We start from the raw sequence: 26614 nt of genomic DNA, 5'->3' as shown, positions 1-26614 counted from the left end.
GTAGCCACTTTACGGAGACTCTGGAGGGGCTTCAGGAAAGGGCGCCCCCGCCCCACCCCCATCCGTCGTGGGGCTGAGCCCCAACGAGCAGCGGCTGAGCCCCCTCTTCCTCTGACTCTTCCGCCCACACCTGGCCCTGGGGCAGGCCGGTGCGGTAGTGGCGTCTCCAGCCACAGGGGTGTCCTCGGGGACCACCTGGGGGCTCGCACGTGGTGGGGGGCCAGCAGCCTCTCTCTGCGATCTGGGCCTCCACCCTCGCCTCCCTCCGGAGCCCTAACCCTCCTCACCAACCCACTTCCCCCAAGGGGCTGCCTCGCCCTGCAGACCCCAACTCTGTCCTCAAGGGAAGAGGCGAGCTAGTGGACAAGTGTTTACTGAGGGTGGGGGCACACTGGCTTGGTCCACCCCCGAGGTCTCTGGGGGCATCAGCCCCCTTGACAGAAGAGGGCAGGGGGACAGCGGAGCCTGGCCCTGGATTTGCCGGCTGTGGAGATGGGGCTGGCCGGCGGCGCCCATCCCTGGGAGCGCAGAGGTCAGGTGCAGAGGATGCCCGGCCTCCAGATGACCGCAGCTCAGGGATCACCCTGGCAGTCCTTGGGTGCGACACCAGAGTCTATGGGGTACATCTGACAGCCCAGCTTCCGGGTGACCCTGACCTGGGCTGTGGAGACCCCACTGCAGGGCCAAGGGTCCCCCTGCGGTGGCCATCAGCGAGTGGGACAATTCTGAGAACTGCCCGTCCTGGCAGGGACCTCCTAAGGCCACGGGAAGTGGTGAGCCCTCCCTGGATGGGCCGAGCCGGGGGGCCAGAGAGTGCAGGACGACCTGACCTCTGGGAGGGCTGGTGCAGGGGCTTGGGGGGCCCAGCTGGGGACCCCAGTCAGTGTGCGAGGGCTCAGGGCAGGAGCTGAAGCTGGTCCTGGGCCTGTGGAGCATGTGGGCTCCCACTCAGTTCTCCAGAGCCCTGGGAAAGCTCCGGCAGCCATCAGGCAGCTGCCGGGCCCTGGTCCTCGGGCCAGGGATGGTGGCCACGACCACAGGCGATCCCGAGGGAGGCTGCACCAAGCAGGGACAGGGCAGTCAGAGGCCAGGCCATCTGGGAAGAGGGCGGCCCACCCAGCCGTTCTGTAGGCCTTCAGCTGCGGGCCTCTGGGGACCGAGAAGGTGGCTGGCGCCACAGCCCGGGCTCCCGCAAGCCACCTCCAAGTCCTGACGTCTGGCTTTCTCTGCCAGAGGCCTGGGAGCTCGGGTGGGGGCTGGCCTCCGCTGAGCCCCTGTATTCAGCCGGGGCACGCGCTGGCGCCTGATGAGGCTCGTGGCCTCAGTCCTCTGTCCCCTGGGTGCTGGCTGGAAGGAGAGGAACAGGGTGCCGGCTCAGTGCACCGGTACCAGCCTCGTCCGGGGCACACCCCCTCCAGTCACCCGCCCCTGTGGCAGGAGGAAAGAGAGGGGACCGCAGGCCTCCAGTGCTCTCCATCCCGGAGAGCCCGCGCGCGGCAGCAGGCCGACGGTCCATCTTCAGGGACCCAAAAGCAGGATGCACTCCCACTTGAGCCGAACCCACCCCTCTGCTCTCGGGCCCGTCCCTGGGACCCTGGGACGGGCCCAGCGCAGCAGGGAGGCTCTGGCCTTGGCTGGGGCCGGCTCTCAGGTCATCTGGCTGCTGGGTGGGGGAGCCCTAGTCCAGACACAGGCCCCAGGGATGACCATCACCCCCGCCAGTGATTGGCTACAGGGGACCTTTGCTGGGGAATTGGGACCCAGACTTGGCTGGTAATCTCCTCTGGGGGAGGTCTAAGAGGCGCTCCCCAAGCTCTAGGGCATTTCCGGTGGGGCAGAGGGCAGGACTGGGGCAGCCCTAGAGCCTGGAGCCCTGGGCAGGCTGGGGGCGCTGGGTGGGTGCGTGCCCCTCCCTCTCCCATCCCCCTCGTGCCCCCGAGACCCCCTCAGTCCACTCTCCCCTCAGCAGCCAGAGGGCTCTAGCATGGGCACGTGACCATGTCTGCTCCCCACGGACATCCCGTCGCCCTTCTCAGGACCCCCAGGCACTCTCTGGGCCACACCCAGGACCCCAATGCTTCGCTTTGTCTCCTGTAAAGCCTGAGGTCCCAGGAGCCTGGGCCTAGTGCCTCGGCAAGAGAAGGTGGGCTGAGTGACATCGTGAGCGCCTGGATGGCTGGAACCAGAGCCCTGGTCGGGGGTGATGGACGCCCAGCGTGACTTCATGGCTGACCTTGCGGGGGGGTGGGCCCTTGACCCCCCAAGTCAGGGGTGGGTCCGGGTCGGTCTGCCTTGGCCTGGCTTGGAGTCTGGCCCGACTTCCAGGCAGGTGGTCCCCCTGTCCCCCACCAAAGCCCAGTATCCTGTACAGGGCTCACCATCCCCACCCTGAGGGTGCAAGACAGGGACTGGGCCCAGAGCTGAGGTTGGGGTCCACAACCTCAGGACCTCCCGCAGCCCTGGGGCCCGAGACCCTTGGGGGGAAACTCACTGCAATGTAGGTCACATAGCTGGTGGGGGGCGGAGAAAGTCACGTCGGTCCTCCAGCCCTGGGGAACGGGGCAGCTCAGTCAGCATGGCTTGCCGCCTCTCCCGCACCCTGACTGCAGCCCCCAGGGCCCCGGCCTGGGGAGGCTGCTGGGCTGACAGGCCCCCTGAGAAGCTCTGGGGGCAGAGTCCCCCCTCTGTGATGCCATATTGCCAGGGAAGCAGGGCTAGGACTGCAGGAGGTGGGTGGGGGCTGGGGGGCAGCTCCGCCCACCTGGACGCAGGTGTTGGGGACACAAGCCTCTTCCGTGGGAATGTCCACAAAGGCCACTGCAAGGTCAGTCACGAAGTCACTCTGGGTGGGAGAGGGGTCGGTCACAGGCAGTGACGGGGAAGACTGTGTCACGGAGGGGAGTGTCCTCCACACCGGGTGGCCTCCAGGGGCTGATCAGGGCCTTGCCGACAGGAAACGGATCAGCCACCCTCCCCAGGAAGGAGCCCACCCACTGCACACCCGGCTCACTGAGGCTGGGGCGAGGGTCGTGGCCCGGGGCCCTGGGCGGCAGGCAGGCGGCCACGTCTTCCTTTGGTGACACAGGTGCACCTGGAAATGGGCGGCACTGGGCGAGAAGAAGGTGACCCGGAGGTGGCCCCGAGAGGCGGCTGGCTGGACGGTCATCTTCCAGGCTGTGGGTGGGGGGGTTGAGGCCCAGCACCCCCCCCCCCCCAGTTCCCCTCCTTCCTCCCACGGACGGGCTCCCTGTCATCCCAGCTGCCTGACCCAGAGGCATCCGAGGAACCCGGAAGAAAGTGGTGTTTGCTGTGTCCCCACAGCACAGGCCCCCAGCCAACCTCGCTGCCCTGCGGCCCCTTGGAGAGCTCACCTTGGAAGTGTCCCTCTTGGAAAGGGCATCGCACCCAGGAGCCGCGGCTGGTGGAGAACTGCAAAGAGGACTTGAGAGGCTGGAGGTCCCCGCAATGTGTGCGGGGCTGGCAGGGGGCTGGGGCCCTCTGGGCCTCCTTCCCCTGAATCCCCTAGCTCCAGCGTCAGACCAGGATGGGGCTCAGAGGGGTCCCCGGAGGCTGGGCAGGGTCCAGGAGCGCATGTGGCTGCATGCCCCAGCCCCAGTGCTGGGCGTCCCTCCGCCTCTCCTTGCTACATCCCCCTACGTGCTGACCGTGCCCGGGGTGACCGCGGCCTGGCGCATTCACCTTCAGGCAGAGCCGGGGCTGTGTGTCCACCAGCGGATACTGCACCTGCGGGGGAGGGCGCGGGGCGGCGCTCAGGTCAGGCCCCCGCCATCTGCGCCCACCCCCATCCCCGCCGGGCGGGTACTCACCCTGCCGTGCGCCGGCCGGCCCGAGTGCTCCAGGTTGTGGCAGAGGGCCCCTGGCCCCGGGCGCCAGCACAGGCTCACGTGGCCGCTCACGGGACATGCGGGCTCCCAGCTCAGTGCCCGGTCCCCCGGGTGGTAGCGGATAGCATCCCACAGGGCCTCCATCTCTGCAGGGACCCACCCCTGTCAGCGGAGCCCCCACCCACGTGTCTGTCCCAAGGCCTGTGCGGGGCATCCCGGGGCAGAGCTCAGAGCGGGCACCCCTCCTCTGCGCCCGCGCCCCCGTCAGCCCCTCTCAGAAGCCCCGCTTCCTCCGCGTGAGCCGGGCCGGGGCGTGGGTGTCCATGTGTCCCGGGTGTCCTCTCGTTTTTGCACACACATGTCCACGCAGAGATTCTGCTCCCAGAAAAGGCCGGCTGGGGACTCACCGTTGGCTATGTGCCATCCACGGCAGGCTCAAGAGCGGGGACGGGCCTGAACGCACGCTTCATTCCCACTGTGTCCCCTCAGGCTGAAGCAAGCTGCACCCCCCCCCCCCGCCAAGCTGGGCAGCCCCCGACCTGCCCTCCTCCCGCGCCGCCTCGTCCCCCGCCACCCCCTGCTCCACACCGTAGGGCACTTGCCGTCTTCGAAGGGACAGGCCTGCATCCGCACGGCGTCAGGGGTCGCAAACCAGCCCTGCGGGAGGGGCTGGGGTCAGCTCAGGCCCAGTCCCTCCCTCTGTCTCCTCCGAGCAGTGAAGGCCACACTCACTGACCTCGAGGCACAGGCACGGCAGCTCCTGGCTGTAGGGCAGAGAGACGGTGTGGGACATCCGGTTCCCTGTCACCTGTGTGGAGTGGAGCGCTTGTGGGCTGGGGGCCCCAGTGGCTGGGACTGGGCGAGGCTGGGAAGGCCTGGGGTGGGGGTAGTGGGCAGGAGGCGGGCCTGGGGGGGGCTGGGAGGGGGAAGGTGAGGACAGGTCCTTGGGCCGGACTTGGGCAGGGGATGCGGCCCGGGCCAGAGGCGTGTCCAGGGCCGTGGGATGTGGCCCGGGCTCACCCGCACGGGGACACCCACGTCGTTGCAAGTGAACCACTTCAGGCAGAGCCGCACGTAGTAGTCGGGGGCCCCGGGGACCTCGGGCACCTGGACCAGAATGACCTTCCGGCTGCGGTCCGCCCAGTAGGAGAACTTCCCGGCTGTAAAACGGTGGCAGGTGGGGGCCGCGCTGGGACTCGCGGTCACTGGACAGAGGTCTCCACCTGTCCTGAGAGCCTCCAGGAGACGGACCCTTGCTAGACCCAGGCATGTGGGAGTCGCCCACCTGAGGACCCATCATGACTTCCCAAGTGGGGCAGGCGGAAGACACCCTGGAAGGGCCTGCAGGGGCCTCCCCAGGGTCTGCGGGCAGCGGTCCCACCTGGGGAAGGGGCCTCACCAAAGCACACGGGCACGTTCCTCCCCACGTCCTCGTGTCTGCAGTCTGCAAACGGCACAGCAATGGTGGGCCCAGGCTCCTGCTCCCGGCACCTGTGCCCAACTCGGGCCTCTGCCCACATGCTTTACAGAAGTCTCTCTTCTCCCAGGGAGCCCGTGACCCCGGATGAAGTGAGAGGGGCTTGCTGCGAGCCCCCGGCATGGGGCCCTGCCCCCTGCCCCAGATGGCCCACCCAAGTTGTCCCCAGAAGCCAGCGGCAGCTGCACCCGGACCAGCCCCATGGGCTCCCACCTTCCACATGGTACTGCTGGTCCAGCTGGACCCCGCAGAAGTGGGGGACGGTCCTCAGGGTGACGTAGAGGCTCTGAGCCACGCTCACTTCGAAGCAATCAAAATGCACCTGCAGCTGGGCACACACAGGTGTGAGCCAGGTGGGCCTGGGGTCTCTAGCGCCCCATCCCTGGCCTGGCCAGCTCCACCTTGCACAGCTGGAACTCAGGAGAAGGGTCCCCAGTTCTCGGGCCTTGGGAGGAGCAGGAGTCCAGAAGGGAGGGCAGCCGGGAGCAGCCAGGGGACAGCTGCTCCGGTCAGGCAAAAGCTTGGGGTGGGGCCAGCAGGTCTGGGTCAGGCTCCGGCCTCACCTGCCACCCTACCTGCCGGCGGCGGGAGGCTCTGGAGACCCGCACGCTCTGACACTGAGTCTCCTGGGTGTCTAGATTCACGGAGCAGGCCTCCAGGCCCCGCAGGCTCTCTGCGCGAAGGGAGGGGCCGGGCAGGCGGGTCAGACCAGGGCAGGGATTCTTCTTTTTTCCCCTCCTCTCTGTGAAGTGCAGTTAGTGGGGTCCCTGGCCCCCCAGACTGTTTCTCACCATGCAGCACGAGGGAGGCCTGCACGCGCAGGAGCAGGGAGCAGCCGTCGCGGGGGGCACACTTCATGGCAGTGGAGAGTGTCAGGGCCTCCAGGACCGAGGGGGACACGGACGAGGGGGGTGGCCGGCAGAAGCTGTTAAAAATGTTCCCTGGGGAGGAAAGAAGGCTGCTGAGTGCCGTGGGGCTCCCCAGGGCCTGGGTAAGGCTTTGTGGGTGGCCCAGCCAGTGGAGGGCGCTCCGGGACGGCATGTCTGGGGAGGAGTCCTCACTGTCTTGCAATCAGGGAATGGCCCCCAGTGGGTCCACTGGGACACACAGAGGACCCGCCCTGGAGCCAGCTGTCTGTCGGGCATCAGGAGTGGGGCCAGACTGGGGAGCAGACCCCACCTGCCCAGCACAGGCGCCTTCTGATAAGCTGGCAAGCCCCATGGCCTCTCTTTGAAGTCCTTCAGGGCACCTGGGTCATGACCCCAAGGTCGTCGGAGCCCAGATCGGGGGTCTCGCTTCCGGGCACGGGGTGCTGAGCCGAGTGGCAACCTTCACTTGGCCCGGCTGGCAGCCGGGGACTTGGAGGACAGAGGGGTTATTGCCGTGGAGCCCTGGGGAGGCCCGTGGCCCTCCGAGTCGGCAGCCCAGGTGCCCTCCTGCACCCAGGGCTGCGGGTGGTCTGCAGGCAGGAGAGATGGGGTTCAGGCCCGGTGTCGGGGCGGTGGAAGGAAGTAACCCCGAGGTGGGCCCGCGTGTCCAGGAAGGGGAAGGTGTGTGTCCTGGGTGGGAGCTGCGGCCCCCAGAACTCCCAGGGGGACCTGTTGGGGCTGGAGCTCTGGGGGACGGACGGGCAGCAGAGGAGGGGGGTCCCCGTCAGACCAGGCCGAACTGCACCGTGAGTGAAGGGGGAGCGGAGGAAGACCCCTCTGCGGGGAGGCTGAGGAGGAAGAGTGCGCCCCAGAGGCCCCAGCCCCGGACCGAGGTGCAGCCCTGAGGGCGCAGAGTCTGTCCGTCCGGAGCCTGCGGACTGTCTCCGCCCCGGGACCTGCTCCAGCGACCTGCGAGCAGGTGGGCTACGGAGAAGGCGGGTGCCCCAAAGTCAGGTCTTTGCCGGACGCAGTGGCCCTGCCCACCGGGCCCGGACACACACGGTGAGGAGCGCGTCCCCGGGTGGAGCTCACTCCGACGGCTTCAGAGAGACTCACGGGACGTGAGGACTTACAAGACCCGAATATATTCTTGGAAAGGAAATCGGCTCTGTGGACCCCACTGCGGCCCAGGCGGAGTCATGGGATCCCACTGACTCTCCTGTAGGACACGGCCTAGAAAGCCAGCCAGAGGGTGTGCAGAGGGGTTTCAGGACGCGGCAGAAGGAAAGGGAAGACGGGGGGAGGTCCTTGAGGTGACACTGGGCTGTGGGGGGGCAGAGAGCCTGGGCAGACCCGCGTGCCCACGTTTGCGGGGCAGAGCACGAGAGAGGAGAGGAGTCTGCGCGAGAAGGCAGGAGAAGGCTCCCCCGCGGGGCACGCCCGTGAGGGGAACTGCGGGGCGGGCAGGAACCCGCCCAGAGGGTCTGAGGGAACCGAGTCCTGCGCTCCTGGGGCTGGGAACAGTCCCGTGGGCCGTCTGGCCCTGGGTACGCCCCACCTTTGGAGGAGTCTTGCCTCGGTGGGGGGTAATTAGCCTCAGACTGAGTGCTGCTCTCAGCCTGCCCAGCGCCCCCCGAAATTTAACTGCCTTTCAGGAGAGCCTCAACGATGTTTGTGGGAGTAAACCCTATGTCCAGCACACAACAGGGTAAAATTATCGATTCAAAATGACAAGCCATGCAAAGAATCAGGAACATACAACCCATAATGAGGAGAAGAATCAATTCACTGAAACTGATACAGGTTCCAGAATCAGTTCAAGGACGTCAACGCAATGACCACAGCTGTTTCCGTACGTCCCGACTGGTGCGCATAGACGTGGGAGACTAGATAGGGAGCTAGAGCTCAGAACCACCTTCTGGAAAAAACATAATGTCTGAGATGAAAAACACATCGGATAGGATTAATAACAGATCAGATATTTAGAAGGAGGAGATTGGGGAACTCGACAGAACAACCCAAACAACCCAAACAACCCAAAACAACCCGGAAAGAGATACTGGTGACGATGAGACGGCAGGAGAAGCGTCGGCGGGACGTCTCCAGCGACCGAGTGCGCGGAGAGTCCCCAGAGGGATGCAGGGAATGAGAAAAAAAATCGGTATCTCCCCGACTTGATGAAAACTGTGAAGTCACAGGTCCAGGAGGTTGGTGAGAGCGTAAGGAGATGGAAAAAATTACGAGGCACCACGACCCCTGCTAGAAGCCGGTGACAGACGGAAAACTCTCGAAGCCGCCAGAGGAAAAAGACACGTTACACAGAAGGACCGAAGGACAGGACAACAGCGGGTTTCTCGTGGGAGACGGCAGAAGAGGCCCCAGAACGCCGCAGGCCGGCCTGCCCGCTGGAGCTGTCTGCGGACGAAGCCTGAATAAAGACTCCTTCAGCACACAGAAGCCGAGAGGACTCCTCATCAGAAGGCCCGCACACCAAAAAGAGTTAGACGGGCCCTTGGGTAGGAAGGAAAATAGGAACATGGTACCAAATGGGGCACCAGAAATGATGACCAGGTAGATACACGGTCTGTTTCCTCCTTATTTAAGTCCATTTAAAGGAGGATTGACTGTTTACACGGAATAATAATAGTAATGCACTGGGGGTCTAGAACACGCGGGAAAGGGAAACGTGTGACCACAACCCCACAAACACCTGGCGTGGGGGGAAGGGCACCTGGGGCGCGCAGCCTGTTAAGCCTCCGACTCCCAGTTTCCACTCAGATCATGATCTCTGGGTCTTGGGGTCACGGGATTGACCCCTGCAGGCTCCACACTCAACAGGGAGTCTGCTCCCTCTGGCCCTGCCCCCGCTCGTCCCCCCGACCCAAGTAAATCAGTAAATCTGACACACCAGATGGATGGCCGAGGTGGGGCTGCCCTACGGCCGCCACGGCTGTTTGTGCCGTGGGGCACCACGTCCCGAAGGTGGAGTATGATGCGTAAAGACGTACGTTAGAAACACGGAGAAACAAACAGAAAGCAAAAAAACACCAAAATGACCAAAGAGTTTCAACTATTAAGTCAACTGAGGAGATAAAATGAAACCACACACACACACGCACACACACGCGCACACACACACAGAATCAACAGAAAGACGGCAGAAGAAGAAAAAGCGGACAAAGACGATCAGGAACAAAGGACAGGAACGTGGTCCCCTTGGCTTTGACCGCCTCCGTAGCCAAGCTCAGTGCAGACGTTTGACGCCATAGTCAGGCAAAGACACTCAGGATGCAAACACAAGCCAGACCAACGCAGGCTGCTGTAAGAGACGCACTTCACATAGGACAACACCGGCGCGAAGACACACCGCCAGAGCTAATCCAAAGAAAGATGGACGGGTTGTGACCGGACGGCGTGGCTTTCCTGGCAAAGAACATTACCAGAGAGAAGGACACTCACTTCACAGTGACGGAGGGAGCAGTTCCTCGGGAGGACACAGCAGTCACAACCGATACGATGCACTTAATGTCAGAGTTTCACAGGGAGACAAAACAGGTTCAACGACAAGGTCGAACAGACAAGCCCACAGTCTTAGTTGGCTTCAACAGTCTTCCTTCTACACTTGACCGAACAAGTGGGCAGAAAACGGAAGGAATATGGTGGCCTCGTATGACACAACCAACCCGCTCGGCTTCCCCGGCATTTACGGCACCCCCCCCAAATAGCGGTGGCGTCTGCATGTGGTTCCAGTGAGCACAGAACATTTATCTAGATAGACTGTGTGGTCCATAAAATAGTCTCAGTACATTTAAAAGAATTCAGATCAAACAAACTATCTTCTCTGATCAAAATGGAATTAAATCAGTCATTAATAACATAGTTCTGGGGGCTCCTGGGGGGCTCGGTCGGTTGAGCATCTGACCGTTGGTTTCCGCTCAGGTTGTGATCTTAGTGTGGAGTCCGCTCGAGAGTCTCTTTCCCCTCCCTCTGCCCCCTCACCTGTTCTCTCTCTCTCTCTTCCTCTAAAATACATAAATAAGTCTCTAAAAAACTAAAATAAAATATTTCTGGAAAACCTCCCAATATTTGGAAACTAAACAATACACTTTTAAATAACGTTCAGCCAAAGAAGATATGAAAAGGGAAATGAGAAATTACTTTGAACTGAATGAAAATGAAAACACAACATATAAAAATATTTGGATGCCGCCAAAACATTATGGGGGGGGATTTGTAGCGCTTAATTCCAAATTAGAAAAAAAAAAAAACTCACATTAGTGACATCAGATTCCACCTTAAGAAACTAGAGTAAATGCACGTCCTTAAACTAATGCTAAATTACACGTCAACTATATCTCAAACCGAGAAGAAAGAGTAACAAAACCTAAAGTAATCAGAAAAAAAAAATAAGACCCGAGTGGAAACCAATGAAATAAGAGACAGAAGAGCAGTAGAGAAAGTCAATGAAAGCGTAAGTTTAAGAAAGAGCTACCACCAGTTCTATGTGGATCCTTCCAGAACACTGATGCAGCAGGAACAGTGTGGAAACCATTCTCTGATATCAAAACCTGACAAAAACATTACAAAAAGAGAAAACTACAGGAAGCTCATGGCCACAGAGTAGAACCTCTAAACAAAATTTTAGTAAAGGGAATCCAACAACATGTACAAAGATAACACATGATAACCAAGTGCAGTTTGCCCTCAGAATACGAGACGGATTCGATGTCGGAAAATCCATCACTGTAGGGCAGGCCTCTCGGGGCCCCTCCCTCTTGGGGAGCTTTGTGTTCTCATGCAATCAACTTGGCTTTGCTGCCTACCAAAAAAAAAAAAGGAAAGGAAAGGAAGAAAGAATCACTACAATTAATTATGTTAACAAATTTTGAAAAACACATACGATCATCTCAATAGCAAAATTATTTTGCAAAATCCAATATCTATTCCTAAAAAAAACAAAACAAAACAAAACAAAAATCTCAGCAAACAAGGAACATAAGGAAACATTCTCAACCTGTTAAAGGCCACCTGTGGGGAACCTATGGTTACTGCCGTGTTTGCCGGTGAAAGGTCTGTTTCCCCGTAAGATCGGGAAGGAGACCAGCGTCACTGCTCTGCTCACTTCTGTTCAGTGTGGCATTAGAGATTGTAGTCAGCGCAATAAGGCAAGAAAATAAACTTCCTTTTCAGTTTGGAAAGAAGTAAAGCCGTCTTCATTTGCAGATGACATAGTTGTCTCTATAAAAATCTAATGCACTCTGGGCCACCAGGGGGGCTCCGTCATTTAGCGTCTGTCTGCCTTCGGCTCAGGCCGGGATCTCAAGATCCTGGGGTCGAGCCCCACATCCGGCTCCTCATGGCTCTGCCTGAGGTTCTCCCTCTTCCTGTGCCCCTCTGCGCCCCTGCTCATGCGTTCTCTCTCCCAAATAGATAAAATAAATCTTTTTTAAAAAAAAGGTTTTATGTATGTATGTATGTATTTATTTGAGAGAGAGGAAGCGTGAGAGAGAACACAAGCAGGGAGCGGAGGGAGAAGCAGGCTTCCCGCCCACCGCCCCTGCTCTGCCCCCCAAACAGGGAGCCCAATACAGGGCTCCATCCCAGGACCCAGGGATCATGACCTGAGCTGAAGGCAGACATTTAACTGACGGTGCCACCCGGGCGCCCCAGTAAAATAAATCTAAAACATTATGCTATAAAGGTCATTTCCTGCCCATCTGTGTGTGTAAGAAGGCAGCAAGTTTCTAAACTCCTCCCCAGAACTTGTGAGATGCCATACTGAGCTTGGCCCCATAAGAGGGGGTTTCTCCCGACTTGGTTTAAGTTTATAGAAGATCATAAGTGGGAAAAATAAAACAATAAAAACAACAATTTTTTTAAAGCCTTAGGCACACAGAGCACAGCTGTCCCCATACCCCAAGGGCTTCTCCTCATCATGTCCTGAGGGGTCAGACCAGGACGGGCAAGGAGGTCGCAGGCTCCTGTCACCTCCTTCTCCCAAACTGATGGATGTTAAACAAAGAAGGAAGAGCTGAGCTGCCTTTCCTGATCCCCACGAGCGGGCGGTTCTGAGCAGTGTCCATGATCACTCCTCCTGTACCTGTCCGAGGTGTAAGCAATTGTCTGCACCTGGCATGGCCCCTGCCCTGTGTGTCCTTGGCCCCCCATGTCTTGGAGATGGTGCAAGCAGTGGTGGGGTCTGATGGGCTCCTCTGAGCCAGGGGCGGCGGCCAGCCCGCCAGCTGTCCGCAGACTCCACGGTGAAGCCGAGTGGCCAGCCAGGTAATGTGGGGCTGGGCGGGGAGAGTTCTGTCCCCAGCCTGAGGTTCCCTTGCCCCGGGGAGCACCGGAGAGCCTCATGTGGCATTCCCAAGGGAAGGCAGAGCCCTCTTCCCACCCATGGGCACCTCATGTGTGTGAAAATGTCTTCTTCTCTGCAAGGAATGAGAAACCCACATCTCTTGACCTTTTCTGGGGGAGGGGGGAAGCAGATCTGCTCCAGCCAACCAAGGAAAGGACGAAAACCAGAATTTAAAAAAAAAAAAAAAAAAAGGTAGAGCCATGGCAGAGAAGGGCTCATGGGGAGCACAGAGCGTAGTGGCAGCAGAGAGGGAAGATGCCTGTTGGAGAATGAATGTGTGAGAACAGCTCCTACTCCAGACCAGCTGACCAAACGGGGAGTACACGGAGGAGAAGAGTATACAGAGTACACAGAGAAGAGAAGAGATGCAAGCGTGCCACGGAATCTGTGGTGCAAAACGGGGCAAGCAAGTCGTTGTCCCTCCGTGGAAATCACCGTGCACCCAAAATTTGTTATGAAGCCTCGTGGGAGTCTCCCTGTGGGAGAAGTAAATACATTCGATCTTTTCAAAGACTTGAAAAGCTGCCGCAGAGCCGTACTTCAGGGAGGCCTAGCAGATGTACTCTGAAGAGGAGAAACAGGAACTCGAAAGAAGAAGAGGGTTCCAAAAGGGAACAGTGAACTCAGGGGTTGGCGAAATGTGGTGGTGAATTTAAATTCCTTTTGACAAAAGAAGAGGAGGAAAAAGAAAGAGTTCTCTGTGTTCAAAAACAAGCTGGGGGTTTCGTTTCCCGTAATATGCCAGACCAGGCTGTCCGGGCCAACCCTCTAGCTGAAAACAGCTAACAATGCTGGAGGAAAGTCAGGCATAGAAAAGGTTTCAAGGAAACTTGGGAAAGCTGCTCAAAGAATCAGCATCATCAGGTCAAAGCCTGAGAAACGGCAGAGGGAGGCAGAGGAAGCCGGCAACATCATGGAGCTGTCCCACTATCACTACCCCCCCTGGGCTGGGGGCCGACGGGGAGCCCCCCAACCCTGGGCTCTGTGGCGTGGCTGCTCTGAGTGCGCAGGGAGGAACAGAGAGCTTCCCACGGCCTTCAGTGGGTCTGGGTGCTGGTGTCCAGCCCTGGTTCGCATCTCTAGGAAGGGCCAAGGGACCTCAATCTGTTTTTTAAAGGGAAATGGTCCTGACAGTCACACGTCTTCTCCGGGTACCACTCGGAAACAAGGGGGAATCTGATCCAGGGGAACCTCCATCATCCTAGGCCCTGGGGAACCTCACGAGTCATTTCTTGAGGGCACTGAGCAGGCATATTTAAAGATGAGCAGATACACCAGAAAACAAAGCACCGAGAGGGAAACCTGGCAGAAATGAGAGCCCCATGGAGTCTTCTGGGGACAGGCGCACGAGATGTAACTGTAGACCTGCCACCCTAGGACAAGCTCGGAAGTATGCGCGGTGGGAAACAGAAACTACAAAGACGGACCAAACACATTTGCAATAAACAGAGTTTCTAGAAACAAAACCCACAGAAACAGAAATTAAAAATGCAACAAGTGGCTTCCAGAGGAGCCTGGACCTCACCAAAGAGAGAATTAGTGAAGCAGAAGGTCCCAGCAAATGACCCCGAAGGCCGCAGAGGGACAAAGAGATGGAAAATACAGCAGAGACATTCAGAAATGTGGAGAACGAAGTAAAATGGCCAAGATGACCCCGAGGAAGGGAAAGAGGACAGACAGGGCTGCCGGCCAGCTTTGCAAAGGCTCACGCAAAAAAGTGAAGTGTAGGGCAGTCTCCCGTATGAATATAGTTATAAAACCTACATAAAACTGTAGCAATTTGGTTTGATAATATATTAAACATGACTGGATGGGATTTGTTTCCAGACCCCACGTGTGGTCAAAGTTAGAACATCTATCAGTACGATTCATCTCACTGAAAGATTAGAGGAGGAAAACTGCATGATTATTCTCACAGGTGCATACAGTTTTCGTAAGGTTCACTTCCTACTCATGATAAAGAATGTTTAAAAAGCTGGGAAAAGAAAGGCACCTCCTTGTCTCGATAGAAGTCATCTTCCTCGAAGGCCCCATTAGCCTGGTAATGTCGTGGGAGCCTTGGGAGTCAATCCCGTGAATACCAGGACTAAAGTAAGGCTCCCCATTCCACACTGTCCTGGTGACTGGAGCCAGGTCTGTAAGACCAGAAACACACACAGGTTTATAAACTGTCATCATTTACAGAATTCGTGATTATCCATATGCAAAATCTTAAGAGACTCAATGGGAAATCTATCAGGAATAACAAAGAATTTTTAACAAATGTGCTGGGTACAAGATCAGTATACAAAAGCAGCTGCTTTACACCAGCAAAACCAATCGGAAAATACAATAAACTAAAGAAACCTTTCACACTATCCTTGCCTCTGAAGAACGTAAGTATAAGCTTTGAGGAAGACCTAAATCGTTGGCAAGGCATACCATGTTCATGGTTGGAACACTCATCTCTGAGGTCATTTCTGCCTCAAATCAATGGTTGTAGTCAATGCCAGTCAGATCAAAATGTGTGATATTGTAACTTATATAAGAAATATGCTCTGTGCCCCTTATCTGGTACAAGAATCCTAAAACCCTTGGAATTTTCTGAGAGCTAAGAGCCAGGAGGGCGTCTTTGGTTGTTCATAACAAACCACATTCAACCGCAACTAAGTCCATCTTAATGAGGTAAGTTTCGGAAAGTCCCAAGGGTGGGGGCTGGTTGCCAGGGAAATCAACCACATGATGACCTCTGCTGAGGGGAGAGGACCCGGAGGTCCCGTCAACCACCCATGGATGGCGATTTTATCAGCCGTGCCTATGAAAAACCTTCCATATAAGCCTCCATAAAAACTCTAAAGGACAGGGTCTGCAGCACTTTCGGGTTGGTGAGGACATGGAGCTGGGAAAGTGGGAGCCCCAGGAGACATGGGGGTCTCTGTGCCCTCCTGTGTCCCTTCTACCTGGATTTTCCTAAATTATGTCGTTTTATAAAAAACTGGTTACCTGGCAAGTAAAATGATGCTCTGAGTTCTGTGAGCCCATCAAGCAAAGAAAGTGGACCGAGGGCAGGGTCGTGGGAGCCTCTGACCCATAGCCAGCTGGTCAGAGGCAGAAGGGACACCCCAGACTTGTTGCTGGTGTTGGAAGTTGGGGGGCAGTCTTGTGGGACGAAACCCCTAATCTGTGGGCTCGGAGGCTAACCCGGTCGTCTAGGTAACTTGGAACTGAGTTAATTGCTTGGTGATACTAAAAAATACACACATTGACTCTCTCCAAAATAAATAAATAAATCCTTTTTTTTTTTTTAATGCGGGGGGCACCTGGGGACTCAGTCACTTGAGCGTCTGACTCTCGATTTCAGCTCCGGTCCAGACCTCAGGGTCCTGGGATCGAGCCCCATGATCGGCTCTGCCCTCAGCTGGGAGTCTGCCTGGCGCTCTCTCCCTCTGCGCCCCTCCCATGCTCACACACGCCCTCTCTCTCTCTCCAAAGTAAGTAATCTTGAAACAAGACCCGCATTGGGAAACGCCTCCTGAAATTCTCAGTAAACTTGACAATCAAAAGCTCATGTTGAAGAAGTGAAGGCATACAAAATGCTAAAACCCTTTTGAAAAGCTTTCTAGTGTAAAAATGAAATTGATACTGAAAAGCTCACCCCAAAAACATAGCTTTGTGCATGATTATGGAGCAGACGGCCCGATCCCCACCAGCCGGCGGGTCCTCAGCTAGTCCAAGCCCCTCCGCTCACTGCAGAACCAGCAGGCCGACTTCCTTCATTCCTTATGGTTTCATCGTCCAGAGGGGCCTCTTCCTGCACTAACCTTGAGGCTTGCCATTTTCCAAACTTGGATTACCTGGTCTGCCGCTTTGCTCAGCTCTGCCCCTCCTTGCAGAATGGGGCTCTGTGGTCTGCCAGGTGTCTTCAGACCCTGCATTTCTGGCTGATCAGCAGCAGGACCCGGAGGCCCGATTGTGCTCAGGATCTAGTCCGTTGGCAGGACCAGCGCTAGTGTCAAGTGCCCTTGATTGGTGGGGGGGGTGTGTGCTGTGATGCTGTGCCTGGACCTCCGCCGGCTTTGATGCCAGCTGTCACCAGCACTCACGTCACTGGAGGATGCAAAATGGTTTTTCTACCATTTGGTTTCCCTTGCGAGCTGGAACACTTACCCCCAGGCGGTGTTCGTAGGAGACGGGCAGGAACAAGGCTTGATCCCAGTTTTGAGGATGACGAGCAGGTTCCAGGCCATCCTCAGAAGATGGGCTGCAACTTACTGCAAGTCTTTTTTTTTTTTTTTTTTTTTTCTTTTTAAGGTCAAATGATATTCTCTTGGCTAATGGGAGCTTCTTTGGGTCAGTTCCAAGTACTTTTTTTTAAGGTTTTATTTTTAAGTAATCTCTACACCCAGCGCAGGGCTGGACCCCACAACCCCGAGATGAAGAGTCGCTTGCTCCTCTGAGGAGCCCGCCCGCCCCATGTACCGTGGTCTTTGAGAGCGTCTGTGCTCTCTGGTCCGAGATGTCCCGGTTCTTCGGGTCCATTCTCTTGCCCAGACCGGGAGTCGGCCACTGCTCGCTGGGCCCCCGGCTCCTACCATGGGAAGTTGTGTGCTTGCTTTGCTACGGGCCCTAAAGACTTTTCTCTTTAAAACCCAGTCATTTTACCACAGTATGTTTTGGTGTTTGGTATACAGGATCCGTATTTTTGGTTTGCTCTGATAATACCCAGTTTTAAGAAAAAAAAATTTAATCTCCTGAGATCTGTAGCTCTTAGCATTTTTCCTGTGCCCTTGGTTTTTCTTCTTCAGCGCGTGCGTTTTGGACATCCTTGGCCTGTCCGCAGCACTCGCCATCCATTCACGCGCCGTTTCTATCTGTTCGCATCTTCGTTACTTTTAAAAACGTCCCCGTTTTTGCCTTGAGTTTCTCCCCGGTCTGCGCCCTCCCGGGTTCGTCGCACGCGGTCCTCATTTCTGAGGTTTTCCCGTATTTCCAGTTCTGCGTGGGTCGCGTCGCTCCGGAGGAGTTCGGGTCGCGCGCGGGGACTGAAAGCGACGCGGAGACGAAGGGTCCGTCCGGGTTTCCGCCGTCCCGGGCGTCCCCAGGAGCCGAGCTGTCCGGCTCGTCCCGCGCCCGCGCGGCCCCGGGGCGCCCTCTGCCGCGTCCGAGCGGGCGGACGGCGAGGCCGATGCTCCGTCGCGCGCCCCGCCTCGTGCAGTCCCCGGCGCCTCCGCGGTCCTCGCGCCGCGGCGGCCGGACGGACCCCCGGGTCCCCGCGGTGCGGCCCGAGCGCAGCCGGCGCCCACGCTGCCCCCCGCCGCGGGCCCGGGGCGCCCCCCAGCGGGCTCTCACCCAGGGCTGGGGCCCCGCCGCTCCGGGGGGCGCCGCCGCAGGTCAGGCCGCGGGAACGAGCCGCAGCGGGGGGCCGCCCTCCCGCCGCGCGCCGGCACCTGCGGGCTCAGGGACGCGCGCTCACGGACGCGCGCTCAGGGACGCGCGCACGCGGCCGCCCCGCAGGGAGAGGCAGGAGCCAGGCGGGGCTCGCGGCCGGGCCCGGGGGGTCGGGGAGCTGCCTCGCGGCTGGAAGAGCGGAGCCGCGCGGAGCCGTCCGCGGTGCGGCCAGGCGGGTCCCCAGACCCCAGGCAGCCAAGCACCGCGGCCGCGTCCCTACCCCCCGCCCCGCGAGGAAACAAGCCCCGGCGAGCTGAAGAGCCGAATGGAAACAAAAGGTTAAAACCCGCGGAAGTGCAGCAAGGCAGGGGACGGTCCTCGGTCCTCGGGGCGGGAAGAGTTCCTTAAAACACCCCCAAATCCACAGAACCCCTTAAAATGCGATCACGCCCAAGTGGAGAAGTTCCGAAAGGCCCTGGGAGCCCCAAGGGAGCCTCCGGGAGGGAGCGGAACTCTGTGAGGCCCGGAGCACTCGCAAGGGGCACTCCCGGCAGGAGCCCACGGCCCGGCAGGAGCCCACGGCCCGGCCGCAGCCCAGGACAGGCCGCCGCCACGGAACACAGCGAAGACCGAGAAGTTAACGGCGTCGGTGCGCGTTGGAGAAAACACAGGCGTTGATAAGGGGACGTGGGGCTTTCCCTGCATGGCCGGCAGGACACTTTGCAAAAGGAGGCCCCTCCGGTGAAGCAGGAACACCGGGCTTCTGGGCGTGAACTGGGGGCCTTGTCCGTGTTCACCAGCTGCTGGACAGCGACATCTGGGGGACACTCTGTCCTGCGAGGCAGGCACGGGGAGGCCAGTAGAGCGGCAAGGAAGACAGGGGGACCCTGGTGCCAGGCTGTATGAGGACGGGAAAGGCAGAATGTCCCCCTCTGCCTGAGATGTACTCACGGTTCACTCGGCTCTTGCAGACGAAGCCCTGGGGACAGAACAATAAGACAGGGTGAGAGGTCAGCCTGGCCACTTTCCGTGCCCCCCCTTGGACCAGCCCCAACAGCCAGGAGAGTCACATGGCCCTTGACTCTCCGGAAGGGCCTGGCAGTGGGGGTGAGGTGTCCCAGAGTCCAGCCCAAGGCCCAGCAGACAGCCGTCATTCAGTAGACGGTGTGACCTGGACCCCGTGGACCGGGGATCCCTGTGTCCCCAACATTCCCAGCTTCTGCTGCTGGCACAGGCCCAGCCATTCATTCTTTAGGGGGACACTAGCTGAGCACCTGCTAGGTACTGATTAGGTGCTGGGGTTCTCGAATGAAGGAAGTGGGGAAAGCTCTGTCTTGGAGGAGCCGCATTCTGAGACCCCGACACGGTCCGGAAGGTCAGGAAGTTGCACTTTGCTGAAAAGGGATGGGGAAGGGGTATCAGAGGCCCCAGGGCAGCGTGGGCAGCAAATCTGCGGGTGTGTTCAGGGGAGCCCTTGTGGAGGAGGTGAGGGCATGGCGGGACTGGGGACCAGGTTCCGATGGGGCCGGGGTAGGTGGGAGTGGTTGGACCACCAGCCAGCAGGCCTCACTTTGGTGGGTGTGCCGTAGGGCTCCACGGCCAAATTCGGGGAGACTGAGGTTGGGGTGCTGCTCTGGGAGCCCAGGGGGCAGGGGGGCCGGGTCCCTGGGCACCAGGCTGCACGGGGGGTGGGGCAGGCAGGCCCCCCTGCCCCCCAGCGCCACCACAGGGCGCCAAGGAACAACGGTGATGTCAGCCCTCTGCTCCCCTCCTGGAGAACACAGCTGGGCGGGTGTGTGTGTGTGTGTGTGTGTGTCCGTGAGCAGAGGGCCTGCACTTCCGGTGGCACCCAGGTGGGAACAGAGGATCCAAGCCAGTCCTCTCCTGCCACTTGGATCTGCGGTTCCACGCCCTCTCCAACCCCTTTCTAAACACGCTCATGTTTCGGAACGGTGCGGGATGCAGAGGAGAGGCGTGGAGATAGTCCTGCGGGCTTCCCCACAGCCGCAGTATGGCGCGGACTGACGGCGCATTTGTACAAACTAGGGACCCGGGCTGCTGGGGCACCGCTGAACCCCGCATGGTTGGGACTTCTCCCAGTTTGCATCTGTTTTCCGTGTCTTCTCAACGTCTGTTTTCCGTTTCACATTGCTCGGATGGAAGGGCTGAACCCACCTGGACAGCCTCACCCTCTCCACCATGCGACTGCGCGTCCTGGGAGCCTGGCGGCCCAGGGGTGCACGGGCAGGAGGGGACAGCCCATTCCAGCGAGCCCGAGAGACCGACCCTGCAGAGCAGCCCTCACTGAGCGCAGGAGCCAGGCTGTGCTGGGGAGGTTCCTGCCTCCCTCGGCCTCCCATGCTTGGAATTCCCGCTCGGCATCCACTATCCTGTGGCCTGAACCTACTTCCCAAGTCCCAGAGTTCAAAGGCAGAGAGGGGCCCTGCTCATTGCCCCGAGGTTGAGGGCATCCGTGTGGCCTGGGCAGCAGGGACTGCCCTTTGTACCTGTGCCTGGAGCCCCCACAGCCCCGGAGTTGTGGAACGTGATGTCTAGTGGAGGGCTGGTGGGTGCCCCTTCAGTGCCCAGACCCTCTCTCTCCTCTCTGGGACACAGGCAGAGGGACCAACAGAGACAAAGGTCAGACCAGAAAGCACCTGTGGGCAATGTGACCCAGGGTCCCTGGTGTACCAGGAGCTGGGGAAGGGTGTGGGAGAGGGCTGGCTGCATGCCCCTGCGGCCCGGAGCCGCCTGGAGAAGTGGCCGCACCCCACCTCCCTGGGGTTTTCCATTGGGTTTCTCGGGGCTTTCCGTGCCAGGCTTGGGGCTGTCTGTGGGGAGGGACCCCCACCCCACCCCAGGAGCATGTCTTCAGGGAGGGACCTGTGTTCCCTCCCCCGACCCCACCCGCAGCTGCCCACCGTGCCCCCCCCCCAGCTCCGGCTAGAGGAAAGGACCTGTGTGGGCTCCTGATCCACTTGGCTCCCCGCTTGCCCCGAGCTGGTCCCCGCAACACAGCCCAGGAGGCTGGGGCCCCCCAAACCATGGAGCAGGGTCTCCTGCTCCTGATGGCCCCATTCACCACCCAAGGCCCCTGCACCCACCCCACGGCAGCGTTTGCACCGTGGCCCTCTGCTCCTGTCCCTTTAGCTCCCCCAGTCGGTTCTGCGAGGACAATGTGTCACTGAAGACTTGCCAAGGCCCAGAACAGTCCTGTGGGTACTTGTGGGCTGGAGGGTCTCTGTGAAGGCGCTGGGGGTCGCCAGTGGCTGTCCGACCGTTGTGGCTTCTCTAGCTCCAGTGGCAGCCCCCGCCAGCTCCTGGCCTGCCTCCTCCCCCCTGCAATCCCCTCAGGCAAGTCCTCTGGCGCCCCTCCCCCACCCCAGGTGCCCCTGCTCCCTCCCAGCCCCTCCCCCGGCAGGGCACCGGCCCCAGCTCCCTCTGTGAGTCGAGAGTGGTGCCGGTTTGGCCCTCCCTGTGGGGTCAGCAGCAGCAGGGCCGTGAGCCCCCTCGCTCCGCACTTGTCCTGCGGCCTCCAGCACCCCTCTCCCCTCACCTCTCCTCCCTTGGGGGCTCTTTCTCCTCACAGCCTCTGGGTCTGGGGGGCTGAGTCCTAGCCCAGCTGGCCCAGTGCGGGAGCCCTGCTGGTGGCTCTTCCTGACCCCACTCACATCAGCTCCCACGCCTGATGGGCTTCTCAAACCCCACATTTCGAAACCAAGTTGCCCCCCCAGAAGATCCCCAGTGGCTCTAACTCCCCTGGTAAAGTGCACACAAAGCCACCCCCTCCCATTGTCCACCTTCACTGTGGGGGCCCCGGGTCACCCCCTGACCTGGACCCAGCCGTTTCCTCTGCACGCACGGCTCCCCAGCACCCACACGTTGTCTGCTCGCGCCCTGTACACCTCCAGTCCCCGAGGCCTGGCGCGCAGGGCAGGTGCTCCAGTGCCTCCACCCTGCGCTCTCCATGGTCTTTCTGAGCCCTTGTCCTTGCGCTCTGCTGAGCCCGGGATGCCTTTGGGCTGTGTCCCCACCGTGCCTGGACCAGTCTCCAGGGACACAGGCACCCATGGCAGGTGCTGCCTCCCTCGGGCGAGGCTGAGTCAGTCCGCCCTGCGGTGAGAAGTCCTGGGAGGCCACCGTTTCCCAGCACACGGCTTGCCCTGCGGCTCCTTCCTGTCCTGGATTAGCACGTTCCTGCAGCCTTCCCTTGGCGGGCTGTCCACACAAGCCGGATGATGAAACAGGGCTCCCTGAAGCCACGAGGGGCTTCAGGGAGAGGGACCAGGTGAGGACACATCAGTGGGCCCCTCCCGCCGGGGCTCTGGGCCAACAGGCCCTTGAGCAGAACTGCAGGGCCAGCCCCGTGCCTCCCACGGGTCCCGAGGCCCCGGCGTCACCCACTGCCTATCGCCGTTCGTTCTGTGCCAGGCGCCAGGCCGGCGCCCACCTGTGAAGGAGCCAGGGCCCCCTCAAGATGAGACCCTAGGAAGGCTCGGGGGCTCACATGAGAGCGGGAAAGGCCCCCTGATCCCCGGATGGGGTCAAGGAAGAGGCAGGAGCTCACCTGCGAACAGGAGAGGCCGCATTCTGCAATCTTGGGGATGGCCAGGCTGCGGTGCGTGCTCCAGGCCAGGGAGAGCAGCACCACTGCTCGCCCGGCCAGCATCCGGCCCGCGTGCATCAGGGGAGGTTGCAGGACGGCCCGAGGAGTGGCTCCTTGCCTTCCCAGCCTGCAGCTCCAGCCCCAGAGACAAGTGGGAGAGTCGACTGAGTCTCCTCCCCGAGGCAGACACTCCCCATCCTGATGGAACAAAGCCCAAGCGGGCTGGCCGTAACCACAACCCCATAACTTCCTGCCAGGTCCTGGCTCGGGCAATGGGGCCTTCAGACTCTGGCCAGTTGCCCACAAAGTTTCTAGGATGCCAAAGGAAGCATCTGGAACCTTAAGTTTTTGGGGTTCCAGGTAACCAGGTTCCCCAGGGGGCTAGACGCAGGAGCAAGGCTGGCTGTGGGCCTGTGTCAGGGAGCTGTCCCACATGCCCCACGGCTCCCCCGTGTCTCAGGCAGTCGTCGTGATGGTGGGGCACAGAGGGTGGCCAGTGGCCCTAGTTGTTCAGTCCAGGTGGGCTAGCAGAGGGGCGGAAGCCTTTCTAGGTGCCTGCACCTGGCAAGGGCTGGCCCCAGCCCTGAGCCCACAGGAGAACCCTCTTCTGGAGCAGGGCTTGGGGCCTGTGCCCATCACCCCTCTGGGTCTGAGATGCTCAACCCTGATGCTGCTATTCCTCACCCCAGAGGGCAACACCCTGAGGCCCAACTTCTGCTTGGGAATCACTGCACTTTCCTCGAGTTTGATTCTTTCTGTGCCTGTGTGTGTGTGTGTGTGTGTGTGTGTGTGTAGGCAGCAGCTCCCGGCCCCCTGGCTGCTCCGGTCTCAGCGGCGTGGTGCGGGGCAGCAGACCTGGAAGACGGAGCTCGGAAGCTCCTTTGTCTCTCCCCGACCTGGGCGGGCCCAGAGTCCCTGAGTCTGGGCTCCTTCCTGCATCTGCAGGGCCGGTGTGAGCTGCTCTGGCCCTGGGAGGGCACCCTCCCATGAGCGGGGTGTGGGGGGCACATAAAGTGACCCATGGCTGGGGATCTGCCTAGAACCCCAACAGGGCACCTTGGGTTTGGAGGGGAGCTGACCCTGAGTGGCATCATTCGCAGCCTGGGCACTGCAGGGAGGCCAGTCCCGGGGGGCAGCCCTCAGTGCAGACGCAGCTGCATGGGCCACAGTGCTCCCTGACAGGGACACGGGCCCGAGACAGGAGCAAACTCGGGCAGCGCCCTGAAGGAACCCCTGCCCCATGGACAGGGTCTGCCACCCAACATCACCCCAAACCATGGTCTGCACCCTCCTGCCGCCATGGCCTGCGTGCCAGAGCTCGCCCCCAGTCTCCCTCCATCCTGGGCCAGTGCCTCAGCCCTGCACCCACCTGGCCTACAGCGTGAGTGGGCTGGGACTTCTGAGGCCACTGCTGGGCTCCGGGCACCCTGTCCCACGTGACTGGTGAGGCAGGGCCGGTGGGACTGGAGCTCCTGCCTCCACCTCCCCAGCACTCGGGAGGCCACCATACCCAGGAGCAAGCGAGCCTGCTGTGCTGAGTAGCAGGTCCGGCCTCCCCCAGGAAAGCCCCCTCCCACTGTCCTTGGGCCAGGCCTCCTTCAGCACACTCGGCTTCTGGGTCGGCCAGATGGGGTGAGTCAGAAGAAAGTGTGCTGCCCCAAGGGGCTCCCTTGGACACAGCATGGACACAGCCCCAGGCAATGCAGGCCAGATGCAGGCCTTGCTCCGTAGGCTCTGAGGCCGGGACGCAGCTGCTTTGTAACCGTGGGACAGGTGGGAACCACGGTACCACGGGATCTCATGGGCACAGGCTCTCCCTGGGGCAAGGCGGCCATGTGAGCACCCGGGCCCTGAGTCCCCACTCCGTGGCCACTCCAGGACAGGCCCACCTGCCAGATGAGACACCTGCCACCATGAAGGTGACCAGAAGCGGCCGGCAGGTGCGGCCGCATGCCATCGTGGGGGGGACAGCCCAGGGTGGGGGGGGGGGAGTAGGTTCCTCCCCACCACCAGACCCTGGACTTGTCTGGGAAGGAAGGGCTGTGGACCCCCCTGAGGTCCACAAAGAACTGCCCACGGGGACTGCTCACAAGCCCCTCCTCTTCCATGTGGGCTTGGAGGGCTGGGTCACCCCAGCCCGAGCCGGGAGAAGTTGCAGAGGCTCACCCTTCCTGGTTCTCTGCTGCCAGAGCAGCCCGCTGCTGGCCAGAGGGCCCAGAAGCCCAAGTGGGGTTGACTCTGAGGGGTCTGACCCAGCCCCCCGCCCCTCACTCAGCCCCAGGTTGGAAGGAGACACTTGGGTGCAAAAGAGACTTTCGTTGAATGAATGAGTGACTGAGTGCCTTGCGGGAGACCCCGGGCTGCGAGCCTGGGAGGGGCGCCTGCTAGCAAGGAGGGGTTCTGGAGGGGGCTTCTCATGCTCATCGGCCACGAGGGGCGTCCTCCTCCGGTGAGGGAGGGGTGCTGCGGGAGGACATGGGGCTTGAGTTTGGGGTACATGGGTATATGGATGTGGGGTGCTGGCCCCGGGTTGGCACCGGGGCTCCAGAAGAAATACCATGCCGAAGTTGCACAGTTTCGCTAAAATAGCTCTGTATACAAGGACTCTCGTTATGTGAAGTTTCCAAAGAAACTAGCCACGTTCTAGGGCTAGTCTGTCCCGTCCTGGTCCTTGGTGTGCAGGTCCTTGGCGTCACGGGGTCCCGGCTCCGCCGCCCCCACCGCCCAGGGGCACGAAGGAGGCGCCCTGCAGGACCGAGGCGCAGAAGGAGCGGCAGCGCTTGCAGGGCCGAGCGGGCGGCAGAGAGCCGCACACCAGGCAGGGCGCTGGGGGTTCCCTGCGCTGCCCTTGGGGAGAGAGAGAGGAGCCCTGAGCCATCGTCCACTCCCCCACCGCGGCCACAACCTCCCGCCGCGGCCACGCCCCCCCGAGGCCACGCCCCCACCGTCCCAGGGCTGGGTCTACCTGGGCGCTGAGACCTGTTGCCCGGGGACCACGCCCTGGCCACACTCAACGGTTCCTGACACTGCTTCCTAAGGCAGCCTACCTGCCGGCCACCCCAGGCAAGGCCAGCGTCTAGCTGGAAGTCCGGTCCCAGCTGACCCACAAGCCCACGCGCTCCCACACCAACCCCTCTTCTCTCCCCAGCCCTCAGAAAACCCCAGACCCACACTCAAGCCCAACAGGCGGTGTCCAGGGACATCATGGGTGGGGGGGCGTGTGGTGGTGAAAACTGCGGGAAGGGGGGAGGTCGCCTTTGCCCCGCTCGCCTGCCCCTACAGCCCTCTCCCTCCCCGAGGGCGTGGACGGTCCTAGCCAGGTGCTCTGCTGGCCCTCCACCCCTCGGAAGGAAGCAGAGGGCTGGCTGCAGGAAACTATAGGCGCAGTCAGTCTCCTTCGAGCCTGTTGCCCCATTACTAGCCACGAGCCTCTTCCCATAGCCAGTCTGGGCCTCCCCTCAGGAGCAGGGCCAACTGGCACCCACCCAGCTCCCCTGGACTGTCCCTCAGCCCTGCTTAGGCATCCAGGGAGAAGGGTGCCCGCAGACCCACTGGGGGGGGGCTCCAGAGCCACGTGGGCATGGAGAGGACTGCAGGACCCCAACCTGTGGCCCCCATCCTGCCCCTTCCCCGGGCCCTCCCACTGGCGCCGGAATAGGGGCCCCTTCCTCCAGCTCTTCTTGATCCACACCCCTCCTCGCCATAGGCTGTGCCCAGAAGACGCTAGGTCCTGCTGCCCTGTGTGCCTATGCTCAGACCCCTGGAGCTGTGTCCCTGTCCCCTCTGGGCCAGGACCAAGATGGGCTGTGGGCACAGAGCTGGATGTCAAGAGGGCTGGGTGGCATCCGGGTGTGGGCTGGAGCAGGACCCCGAGCCCCAGGCAGGCCCATGGCTGGAGGGGCTCCGACGGGGACTGGAACATCAGGACGGATGGGTGAGCCCTGGTCTCAGGCCAGGCTGTTCTGCACCCCAGGCTGGGGGGCCATCCCCCTCCCCGGCAGGCCGCTCTCTGCACCGGCCCCTCAGGACAGCAGTCTGCCGGCCCAGGAGGTAGGGACCTTGTTGGGTGAGCGTACCACTGTGGCTGGG

General features: G+C 60.5%; 2 protein-coding genes across 3 annotated transcripts in view; both read right to left on the bottom strand.

Moving 5' to 3' along the window:
- Positions 1-357: 357 nt before the first annotated feature.
- On the bottom strand, positions 358-22692 carry IL17REL (interleukin 17 receptor E like). The gene is made up of 16 exons (XM_082738945.1): positions 22487-22692; positions 18871-18898; positions 6114-6263; positions 5898-5995; positions 5536-5650; positions 5245-5289; positions 4866-5005; positions 4582-4653; positions 4448-4502; positions 3828-3991; positions 3700-3744; positions 3372-3429; positions 3011-3174; positions 2762-2842; positions 2492-2549; positions 358-1347 (listed from the first exon to the last, which is right to left on the bottom strand). The coding sequence occupies exons 1-16, from the start codon at positions 22601-22603 to the stop codon at positions 1322-1324; spliced, it is 1416 nt and encodes a 471-aa protein (XP_082595071.1). The 5' UTR covers positions 22604-22692; the 3' UTR covers positions 358-1321.
- A 2427-nt stretch (positions 22693-25119) lies between these two features.
- Positions 25120-26614, bottom strand: part of TTLL8 (tubulin tyrosine ligase like 8) — a 48980-nt gene continuing 47485 nt past the window's right edge. For both annotated transcript variants that reach the window (XM_082739416.1, XM_082739418.1), the window contains one exon: positions 25120-25372. In XM_082739416.1, coding sequence (XP_082595542.1) covers positions 25218-25372 — 155 coding nt within the window. In that variant the 3' untranslated portion in view covers positions 25120-25217. The remainder of the gene's footprint in view (positions 25373-26614) is intronic.

This window comes from Mustela nivalis (genome assembly GCF_964662115.1).
Source record: "Mustela nivalis genome assembly, chromosome: 7".
Lineage (NCBI taxonomy): Eukaryota > Metazoa > Chordata > Mammalia > Carnivora > Mustelidae > Mustela > Mustela nivalis.
This window is presented reverse-complemented; position numbering and strand designations above follow the sequence as displayed.